The sequence below is a fragment of the Gadus chalcogrammus genome, chromosome 16 (assembly GCF_026213295.1).
Source record: "Gadus chalcogrammus isolate NIFS_2021 chromosome 16, NIFS_Gcha_1.0, whole genome shotgun sequence".
Lineage (NCBI taxonomy): Eukaryota > Metazoa > Chordata > Actinopteri > Gadiformes > Gadidae > Gadus > Gadus chalcogrammus.
The window spans coordinates 20,487,743-20,499,766 of NC_079427.1; the positions used below are offsets into that span (position 1 = coordinate 20,487,743).

The following is a 12,024-nucleotide window of genomic DNA, read 5'->3' on the forward strand; positions in this document are numbered from 1 at the left end:
AACCTGAGCTTGTGTCTCGCCGAGGAGGCGAAAGCATCGCAGTCATGGTGGCTGAGTCTAGGCAAAGCCCCAAGTAGACTGTCTGCCGGCTGGGGAGCGGGGAGCCCTTTTCCCAGTTGATGGCAAAACCCAGGAAGGAGAGATGGTTATCACCGTCATGGTGTCCCTTCTCGCGGTCTCCTCTGAGTTGCTCAGAATAAGTAGGTCGTCTAGGTAGAAGAGAATCCTCTTTCCCTGACGCCTGATCGGTTCCAATGCCGTCTCCACACATTTTGAGAAGGTGCGCGGAGCCAGGGAGTAGCCGAACGGAAGACACTGGTACTCGTACGCCATCCCCATAAAGGCAAAGAGGAGAAACTTCCTGTGCGCCTGCCGAACAGGGACATGGAAGTACGCATCCTTGAGATCCAGGGATGTGAACCAATCGCCCTCTCTCACACACCGGAGCAACGCTCCGACAGTGAGCATTCTGAATTTCCTCCCGGCAACGAATCTGTTGAACACGCGAAGATCCAGAATAGGTCTCTCTTCCCCTGAAACCAGGAAGTAGCGGGAATAAAACCTTAGGTGAGACTCGTCGGGGGGAACGACAGTGACGGCCCCCTTCACCAGGAGGCGCATAGGGGTCCTGAAAAGGACCTAGCTCTAGGAGCTATCTCAGGTGGCCCTGAAAAGGGCCGTTTGTCCATGGCCTCGCCCGAGCCGCTGCCACCGGCTTGGGAGATCTGTTTTGTCAAAGTCATCTTAATGTATTCTCGATTTTCCGCTGATAAGCACAAGTGCTGAAAGAAAAGGGAGGATGAGCGACGGTATCCACCGCGTTATATAGACACGATACCGTGGGAAATGTGGGCGGTGCCCACGCTGATTGGTGCATAGTTTGAAATTGTCAAACTATGCACCAATGCGCGCGCACCAATTAGAAGTCACACCGGGCGCAGCCATTTTGAATTCTGTCTCGGAATCCTTGCTCGATCTCCTCTCAGTTCCACTGAGCAGGCAGGTTCGCAACGTCCTCAGAATTCCGAGATGGATGGATAATAAAACGCACCATCCACGAACGAGAGAGAAGTATCAGTTTGGTTCGTTCTTGTTAAAGATTCGTTCATTCGAACCGATTTGTTCGCGATCGAACAACCCATCACTACTTAAAGTGTAATTCCGGCGAAAAATTAGAATATAATAGAGTCGCCAAAAAATGTACAATCTCCCCCCTTGACACACACACGCTGTTTGAAATTTGTTGGTCCCTCTATATTATTTACGGTAGCCGGTAATCGACTTGTGTGGACTTCCTGGAAACATGGACCTACCCGGTAAGGCACAGGAAAACAGTATTTTTTAATAAACTCCCGGTAGGCCTACGCTAACAAAGTTGTTGATGCTTCGTTTTATGTGTAGGGACACTAGTCATGCTACTGCAGAGTGGTTAAAAAAAAATTATTTGGAAGAGTTCACACTGCCCCTAGCCATTTACATGCAAGCAATTTGGGCTGTTACATTGCTCCGGGTATTCGCGGGCAAGCTATACTTGATTATCAATGAAAATATGCATCTGGAAAGCTTATTTTATGTCATGCCGAAAAAGAGTGTGAAGAAAGAATTAGTAAAACGAAAATGAATATATATACATAAAAACAGAGTTGATCTACCTGGGTAGTTCGTACAAAATACCTGATGGCTTTTTTTTATTTATTTTTTGGCAACATGAATATGTATTTAGTTGTCTATCGGCTTCTGTGCATCAGTCAATCATGGGAAATATACTAAGCTAAATAATTTCAGCAAAACATTACAAGGAAAACTTGGCAACGCGAAGCCAGAAATCCCAAAAAATTAACTAATCTTTAGCATTCATCAATGATCTATTCTGCTATTTTAAATCATTTCAGTTTTTTATTCCTTACATTGTGGCAACCCTGATTGGTGAGTGAACCGCCTCCTTCCAATCAGAACACGAACCGGAGCTTACTTTAAGCCAAAATGGCACTTTTATTCAAGCATAAAGTATATTACTATTAAACCGAACAAAAACGTCTTTTGAGGAATCGACAGTCTTGTTCCTCCCGCTGGAATCACGTCACCCACGGAGACTGGTCTCTCCGCAAACAAAAACAAGAGGAGAGCCTTGAATGAGTGTGCTCCTCAGGTGCCCCTTTTTACGGCTCCTCAGGTGCTCCACCTGAGGCACCTGAGGGGCTTGCTCCAGGGGCGCTGTGCTGTCGATGGGTTGCCACAACATGTAGTATGATAATAACAATACAAACAAATAATAATAATACAAACAGGCAACCAGCAGCAAGGAAGTACCAACGATGGCGATGACTTTGTTCAGCTTCTGGAATAGAGAAAAACACAATGAAAATCAGAATGAACAAATTGTTTAGTTAGTGTCATCTAAACAAATACTTGTTTAGTTATATCATTAACATCATTATCGGTTTGGGACGATCTGCAGGGCATGACGGGCCATATCGTTTTTATTTTTCTCAAATTACTAGATCTAATAACGATCTGAAAAACATGATTGCAATTTTTTACCCCCATAAACTTCTTGAAACCAAGTCTACCACTGGAACTTATATTTGCTTGTTTCCCTTAATAACATTGACATGTGATGATCTTGCTGGAGGAAATCTTGTTACCAGAGCTGTGGATGGGCTGTTGTTCGCCTGATCTGTTGAAGAAAGCAGTATTAAAGATATTAACAGTGAGGAATTGTTAACACGTGTAACTCTGTAGTCCTCTTCCTTCCCTTGATGTTCATTAAAGAAGACAGCTTTGACACAATTATAGATTAAACAGGCTTCACAGGCCCAACAGAGGGTAACATAGTCCAACCAATTGTGAATTTTATGACTAAAGCATGACATTTCACTATAATCGATATACCCCAAGGCAGGGATGGGCAACTGGCGGCCCGCGGGCCGCATGCGGCCCGCATCCTCACTCAGTGCGGCCCGCATCCTCACTCAGTCAGGCCTGCACATAATAATAAAAAAAAAAAAAAAACAATAATAATAATTGATCGAGTTACAGAAAACTTGGTCAAGAAAGATGAGAAGAATTCATAGAATTCAAAGGCAAACCCATGCGTCTAGTTTGCTTAGAAGCGATATCAGTCATTAAAGATATCCACTTAAGTCGCCACTACAACTACTACAACTGCTTGTTAGGTTTGAGTTATTGAGTTGTTGCACTTAATGTTGGGCCACTGTTTTTCAGTTTTTTGACTTCATTGAATGATGATGTATGTGAGCCCTTTGCACTGATAAAAATACTGACCATTCATGTGGCTGTTTGAGCATGGAAACATTAAATGAATGTTTGTTGGTTCAATTAACATACCGTACATAGGTTATGATTCTGGATGATTTTTTAGGTAGTGGCCATCCCCAAAATGCACCAGAATACAGGAAATCATATCTACCAAATTCAAAATTGTGTAGCTTCTCTCAGCTCACGTTTAGTTGAAGTGTGCAGTCATGTGGCCCTCCGATGGTTATGATGAAAAATGTGGCCCTCTTTATCATGAAAGTTGCCCATCCCTGCCCCAAGGTCATCAATATCTGACCTCTCTTTACCATTGAGAGGCCATGCCCTAAGCATTGCATTCTTTCAGTCACTGTGCCTCACAATCATGTTTATCTTTTGCCTAAATTGCATTTTTATTTTTATTCTAATAAAAATGCTTATGGCCCTGTTACTATATCTTGCTGTGTTTCCCTTAGGGCATTTATTTTATTCATCTTTCTAATTTCTCTTTTGTAAAAAATATTGAAGTTTGTTCATATGATGACGTCGGCACTCTCTGTTTAGTCACTACCTGGTTAGGTCTTCTTGGTTCTGCTTCATAGAGGCAATGCCATTTATTTGACATCCGGCATGTTAATGGGACCAAGCTTGGACTTGTTCCTCTTGCGTCGGGAGAAGGTCACGATGGACGCCTTCCTTGCGGGCGGGGCACCATGTGGCCTCAGAGGACGTCGGAGTCCAGCTCAGAGATCCGAGCACATACATTTAATGGGCTATGGGCGGTCCAATAAGCTCTATCATTTTCATCATTCACTCTTGCATTAGAGGGCAGGCAAGTGCTGAAAAGGACCATAAACATGTTGGCGGACTACCATGAAAATCATCAGGGAGGCATGAGATCCAGTCTGCAGATCATGCAATGTCTACTGGTATGGGCCTTTCCCCATCCGGCAAGGTTGACTTTAATGCACCGTCAAGGCATATTCAACGGCGCAGCAGACTACCTGTCATGTCAAACTCCTTCACCTGGGGACTGGAGATTAACTCCAGAGGTAGGTTACCTGGGAGTAGTGTAGACCTTTCTCAATGCTAGAGAACCATCAACGAAGGCGCTCTACACCTGATTTATGCCAGTTGGTGCAAATCATAAGGTTCATATAATCAAGGTTTGAGAATGACCATTGGGACACACAAGGAGACACTAACGGCTTTGCGTATCAAAGCCAAGGCTTTAAAAATGGATGTTTGAAGCTATAGTCCAAGCCTACAGGTATTGCAGAGTTCCTCTACCTCTAGGTATCAGGGTCACCCCACTAGAACCATGGCTACCTCTCGGGCTGCACCGAGAGGTGTTCCCATCGTGGAAATCTGTGCAGCAGCGGCGGGCACCCTGGCATGTACATTTTACCCGGATCCACAGGGTAAACGTGGCTTTCACGTAATCTTTTGGCAGCTTCTGTTTTAGCGACTCCTCCACAGAGCTCTAGGTAGTAAGTAGGGCTTCCTTGTGACCTTGTTGGTACAAGTATATAGTTATTAATGCAACACCTACTGTTCTATGAATTAGAAATGACCACCAGTATTTGCAGACACCCTTAATGTTGGCATGAAAACTCTTAAGGAAATGTCACCCAGGTCACTTTGTTGAATTAGGGTAGTCCCCTAAAGCACTTTTGTATATTGTCATAAAAAGCAAAATGTCTTCCATATATGAGCTTATCTGCTTCACTACACATGGAACCAAAAAAATAGTTGTTGTGATGTTGTAGTAGTTTGTAGTTTGGCATCCGCTAGGGGGAGCTGTACGTCTTAAGAGAACTCTTCTCCCACTGAGGGCACTCCTCTAGTCATCTCAACTATAGAACATGACTGATATAACATTATGCAACTGACACCGGTTATGCAAAAACTTACCTGGTGGTGGTAGTTTTTTCTGAGACGTTGAGGAAAATGATATATTCCTTAGTTTCTTCATCGGAATAGTCGATGAAAAACTGATAGAACCCTTCATTTCCAGCTGTCAGATTCCACATGGTTACGGTCCTCTCTGTCCTGTTCACACTGGTGAACAGGTCTGGGTTGGGTTTGGTTGGATTCTTAGCATGCCATCCATTAATATAAACCTTGTCAGGGCCATGGCCACCTTGAAAGTAAAAAATGTTGACAGGCCGCTCCTTGTCACATGGGCATAGAAATAACACCTCCCCTCCAACCTCTCCATATACAGTTGGGTAAGCAAAACCTGTAAGACAAAGGTTGGGACTTCATCAGGGAAACAATAGGTTTATAACCAAAAGAAACTGATATGTTATCATTTTGAGTTTTTAGGCAGAAGAATCTTAACTGTATCTAGCCTCATGTCTCACACACTAGACAAACACTCACAAAACAATTTTATCATGCAATGCCAAAGTATTTGTTAATGTAGCCCATATGTTTATTTTGCACACACACACACACACACACACGCACGCACGCACGCACGCACGCACGCACGCACGCACGCACGCACGCACGCACGCACGCACGCACGCACGCACGCACGCACACACACACACACACACACACACACACACACACACACACACACACACACACACACACACACACACACACACACACACACACACACACACACACACACACACACACTATTTTATCTCAAATGTATTCAAACTTGATCACATTAGCTATTTGTTTAACTCTTCACTTTATTTGTTTCAAACCATTTCGATTTTTTTTTAAATGGGGTGCATGTTTACATTTACACGCCATGGAGGAGAAAGGGATTGTTGCCAGCGAATGTCTCCCGCTTGAGTATGGGGTCGCTCCGAGAAGGATTCACAAATGTATTTTGTGATTTATATGTAAATTACTCTCATCTCACAAATACATTTCAATGCACACATAAATGGATATCGGTATGTATAAATGTAAAATAAATCCATTAACAAAAATAAGTTTCACAAAAACATTTCTGATCCACACACAAATGTAGGCCTACCTTGTTTGAAATAAATGTAATATAAATCCACAAATATATTACTTAAAAAAATATTTGCAATTTTCAGCACAATGTATTTGGATGTTGTTACATTTATATACAAACTGTTAAACTTGTATTTACAAGACGTTTTTGATTTGTGAACTTATTTGCATTTATGTGTGAACTGGTCTGTATTTATGTGTGGATTTCTGAGACTCTCCTGTGGGGTGTTCCACAAAGCCGGTTTTATCACATAACCGGGTAAATTAACCCAGGGTTTGCTGTAACCCTAGGTTTTCCGTTCCAAAAGGATCACGGTATGGTAGTTGCTATAGAAACATATGCTCTGAATAAAACCTTGTCGGAGCAGGTTTTGCGCATGTTAAGTTTGAAACATAACCCGGTTTTGGGTATTTAAACCCGCGTTCACCACAGATTGCATGTGTTCACAATGGCATGCCCTTTTGATGAGAGAACTGTTGATATCGGAGCGCAAATTATACGTGCAATCCACCGGGAGCAATTGATAAGACCACGGCTCGACATCTTGGCATATCAAATGACTTTTTGCTGAAGTGCTGAGATAGGCCTATAGATTCTCGCGCAAATCTTTAATATATTTAAATAGCCTTACATAGCCAAGACTACCAATCGAGGACCTGGCCTCAGTTCACTCCAGACTATTTGCGTAGCCCTCCGTTTTTTGCAATAATGCTATAATGTTGGAGATGCTGAGCACATCTCAGTCCTTTCAGATGACCCATCCAAGATTTGCATCGGCCTCCTATCATGCAAAGAGCAATATTGTCTGAGCACTATGCCGAGAGGCACTTACAACACAAAGTATAAAATAGTCCTAACGGACTTGCATCCACTGAAGAAGGTTTGATCGTTACACGCACTAATCCATCTTGATCTGTGAAGTTGATGAATTGTCTCTTTTAGGTTTTCCACCCAGTTACCAAAAAAAGACACATTTGAAATAGTCTGCGCTGTGGCAAGCACATGGTTTGCATGTGTTACTTCGAAGGCAAAACAAATCTAAAATACAAGAAAACACAAAAACCTACATTCAACCAGTGGGGTGTGGCCCAGGTTAGTGGCTAGTGGCTAGTGCACGGCTAGTGCACTCACACTAGGCCATCTGGCCGTGGCCGGGCCGTTTTCACACCTAACCGTGCTCAAATCTGCCAGTGTGAATGTGGCCAGTCTGGCCAGGCCACTTGGAAGAGGTGTGCTGCTACGGTACGGGCCGCTACGGTACAGATGCTAATGAGCCGACACGCGCACACGCACGGCTACGCAACCTGAGCTGGATGACGTATAGTCCATGCGACGACCCCGAACATAATAAAGGCGACGAGCCTTCTTTCCCATTAAACGGTAAACATGTATCCAAATAAGCAACGGACTCAGCAAAGTGCGAACTGTGTTCTCTGTGTTGTTGTCCATTGTTGTTAAAACTCTGACTGGCGGCAGACTTTATTATGGTCCATGCCGCGGACGCTTGGTGATGACGTGTTACTTACGACGTGATGACGTATGTACAAGAGCCTACCGTGGCCAGGCCACAGTTGCGACGGCCAACGGCCTAGTGTGAGTGCAGGCCAGAGAACAATGGGACCATTTGAGCATGGTTGGGTGTGAAAACGGCCAACGGCCACGGCCATATGGCCTAGTGTGAGTGCACCCTCTTCTCTCAGGAGGTAGGTACCTCCAGGTACCCCCTCCATGCCAGGGCGCCCTGGATTTATGTTTATTAACAGCTCCTCCACCGGGGTCAAGACAATTTGAGGGCCAGATCCAGTCTGCCGACTGACGGCCTTTTCACGATTGGCTTAAAAAAATGGCTTATTTAAATGTATACACCCCTCTGACGTCGCTAGATTCACAAATGCATTTTTTTCAACAAGGAACTCTCTGTAGCCAATCAGATGCCTCCCTCGTTTTCAGCCAATCACATGACAGTTCCGACCTAAGTCCAGCCTCCGTTCCCTCTGTCAAATGTCTACTCTATGGGAAAGAACATGGGTTTTTTGAATGATCGTGCATAACAATCTCTAAGTGGTGACGAAGTAAAAGCTGCGTCACATTTAGCTACACACTTTTTCCATCTTTCAACTGGGTTATGGGATTATCGGTGCACCGACGTAAAAACCCAGTCACTGCAGTCATGTGATTGGCTGAAAACGAGGGAGGCATCTGATTGGCTACAGAGAGTTCCTTGTTGAAAAAAATGCATTTGTGAATCTAGCGACCAGGAGAGTCTCGAAAATCCACATATAAATACAGTCCAGTTCACAAACAAATGCAAAACAAGTTCACAAATGAAAAGCGTCTTGTTAATTCAAGTTTAACAGTTTGCATATAAATGTAACAACATCCAAATATATTTTTGATTAAAATTGCTATTTTTTTTTTAAATTAATATATTTATGGATTTATATTAGATATATTTAAAACAAGGCACATTTGCGTGTGGATCAGAAATGTGTTTGTCAAACTTATTTTTGTTAATGGATTTAATTTACATTTATACATACCGATATCCATTTATGCGCATTGAAATGTATTTGTGAGAAGAGAGTAATTTATATATAAATCACAAAATACATTTGTGAATCCTTTTCTGTGCATTCATTATTAATGAGACTGTTCTGACCCCATACTTGAGCGCCGCTTCCCGCTGCCGAGGGCGAGGGTCGAGGGACTACCCTCGGCAGCGAGTCTCCGGGGCGGGAGACAACCGCGGTCAACCATCCCTTTCTCCTCCATGTCGTGGTTCAGTCTACTTCAGATTGATGTGGACGTAGAAGAACCAGAGACGTCGGAGAACCCGACGCATTCGTTTGAGAGATTCATAATATCGTCTGGAGGCTCACACAGCTTTTGACCGTAATATATCATTTGATAGAAATGCATTTTCTAGTTGGTAGCTATACAGTTACTTTTATTTTCTTACCTTTGAAAATGGCAGCATATCCCACCAACCATAATAGGCCTAGTATATTCATCTTCAACCTGAAACACACACATATCGATTTAAACGAAATGTGATCGAATTGCTTATAGGCCTATGATTTGGCGACATGTTTCCAATAGCCTATACATTTTGACGTCACCATTCTGCACACTTTCAGTGTGGTTCCATCTAGTCTGGAGTATTCTTCTATGGGCAGCCCACACAATATCAGTGTTTTATACATTCATATATTTGTATCATAATAAAAGTCAAGCTTAAGCTTTATGCAAAAAGAACGAATGAACGAAAGAACTCTATTCATTAATTGCCATTTTATTAACTTTTTCTTTGAGGGGCACAATTTCACTCAAAGTGAAATCTCATTGCGTGCAAATGACGGTATCAGCAAGAAAGTGTTTCCGTAGTGTAGCTGAATAATCCTCGACTGTAAACCTCTGCGGCGTCTAGTCTTGTAATGCTTATGCTTTATACACCTGAGCATGTTAATCATAAAGCATGGTGTAGGGCTACGATTTCTAGAAAAAAAAGAAGAAATCTCCAGCTAGAACAACATGAGTAGGCCTAGTTCTAGCTGGCTAATGGCATGGGTTAATTATATTGAAGTCTACGCAACACTATTGTATAACCTGCTATTGTTGTTTTTATAATTGCCATTTCACTATTTTCTTCCAATTCACGCACAACCTGACCTGATTGTGCTTGCGTGCTTGCGTGCGCGCGTGCGTGTTGGGTTATCTGGTTTAAATAGGATGTAGCAAGCAAGTGAGAACCAGATAAGACAGGGAAAACCGCGAGCTGCTGACCATCATGGGTGAGAAGGTGATGCAGGCGAAGACGGGGAGGGATGGTGCGATATAGGCCTACGAGAAAGACGCAGAGGAACGAAAGGAAGATGTAGGCTATGTAGGAGAGGGGTACCGAAGTGGGGATTTAACCCCCTGCGTACCGCATGAGGCGCTTTTTTTCAATCTGAATATTGGTGGGGACATTTCAGTCGTCATTTCACATTGGTGGGGACACGTCCCACGCAAATATACGCGCTTGATTGTATGATGGATGGCGCTATATATGTATACTCACCAAAGCGTTCAGTCCCCCCAGTACCTGGGCCAGCTCCTGCGGTTCTCTCTTCTTCGTTCAGGCAGTAGTGTGCTCTAATACCTATAAACATGAACAGTGTCCGACCCACCGGTGGATCAATTGCGATGTTTGACGGGTACTCCCGGGTCCCCTCCGGGTGTAAACGGGCCGGCTGTTCGTGGATCCAAGTTTAGACACAATAACATAATAACGCGGTGAACTCTAGTTCCTCTAAATCCACGCGTACTATCAATTCCCAAAAGAACAAACTGGTTTATGCATAAAGCAACCCAACAACACACCGACTACCCTCTCGGACAGTCATCAGGTCTTGGGTATTTGAATACCCCGCCCCGCTGTCCCGTGAACCAGCTACCTTGTACAAGTGCAGCTGATCAGCCTATCCCATCTTCTTCCCAGAAGGTCGAGGGGAGGGGGCGATTCTGTTCAGAATCGGCACAACACCGGAAGAGGCGTGCCTTCGCCACTCTGTTACGTAGATTCTTTAGTTGCTACTTGGTAACTATGCAAACGTAGCAACAACAACCATAGCTGCAGTTGGTAATCATGGATTAGCATACATGCCTCGTATCCATAGATGAAACAGGCAATTAGTTCAATAAACCTTTAGAAGGTAGGTCCTCGGTGTCGCGAGGAGGCTCGCCTACAGCACAGTGTCTGTTTGTGGTCTGTTCTGCTAGCGTCTGCTACGACATTTTGACACTTGTAGATCGCCAGCCACATTGAGACGGCGAGTCGCTGTTTTTCTGTCCTTGCGTGAACCCATTCCAAGTCATTATTGTTTAACTGAGCAAACTGAAGTAATGCTTTGTTTATGTTTCGTCCGTTAGCCTAGGGGATGTTTGCTATAGTTAAATGCTAATATGTTATCTCCCTGCGACCCTAGCCTGTATTGCTTTGGGAACAGATGGCGCTGCGTGGCCCCGGTGGAGGGATGATTGATGCCGCTTAATACACGACTTGAATATAGCCATTATCTACATGTATGTTGAGGTGTTACATTGTGGGGGCTTCACATTCCTCGTACTTCCCCATTCTGTTCAATGCAAAGAGCATGCAATATTGAAATTCCACAAAGTACCGTAACATAAGAATGTTCATGGGGGTTGGTGGTCATTGTTACACTGCACGTTTTCATTAGTAAGTCACCCTGAGTCTGCTGACATGTGTCTGTTATGTATCGTTGTTTTCATGTCCACGCAGTGCCAAATAGAAAGATGCCTCCAAGCTCAGCTGATCCTCGCAAACAGTTTATTCTTACAACAACGGGGAACTTCTTTGGCTTGACGGCTTCCCCCCAACTGGCTGACAGTGCTGAGCTCAACAATTTTCTTGATGATGGCAACGAGTTTGTCCTATGTTTCAGCCAACAACAACACGACTTGCATCCCTCAAATCAGGTAGATGTGGTAAACTTGATGTGGTAAGGCACTAGCCCTCGTGCCGTAGTCACAGGATTATATTGAACCATTAATTACATTTTTACTGTGGACATGTCCCCACCACTTTTTAAAATGGACGATTTTGCCACCATCCCTTTTAAAAGCATAATTTGTTAAAAATGTTCTAAAAAAGAACCAACGCTTTGAGAAATGTTCATATTCATAGCAAGAAAACAGAATGCAATGTCAATACCGAACAGATAGTAAAAACGTTTACCTCCATACTAGCCTTGTAGCCCTTTGGATACTGTGTTGTG

General features: G+C 43.6%; 1 protein-coding gene and 1 long non-coding RNA gene across 4 annotated transcripts in view; one reads left to right on the forward strand and one right to left on the reverse strand.

Moving 5' to 3' along the window:
* Positions 1-971: 971 nt before the first annotated feature.
* On the reverse strand, positions 972-10,704 carry LOC130406647 (uncharacterized). Its single transcript, XR_008904489.1, has 5 exons — positions 10,305-10,704; positions 9,204-9,262; positions 5,170-5,497; positions 2,646-2,677; positions 972-2,338 (listed from the first exon to the last, which is right to left on the reverse strand). It is a non-coding gene; the product is annotated as an uncharacterized LOC130406647 (long non-coding RNA).
* A 79-nt stretch (positions 10,705-10,783) lies between these two features.
* Positions 10,784-12,024, forward strand: part of LOC130406305 (cytoplasmic dynein 2 heavy chain 1) — a 136,089-nt gene continuing 134,848 nt past the window's right edge. For 2 of the 3 annotated variants that reach the window (XM_056611801.1, XM_056611803.1), the window contains exons 1-2: positions 10,784-10,938; positions 11,529-11,725. In XM_056611801.1, coding sequence (XP_056467776.1) covers positions 11,543-11,725 — 183 coding nt within the window. In that variant the 5' untranslated portion in view covers positions 10,784-10,938; positions 11,529-11,542. Of the gene's footprint in view, positions 11,309-11,528; positions 11,726-12,024 lie in introns of all 3 variants that reach the window. The other variant, XM_056611802.1, reaches the window with a different exon arrangement.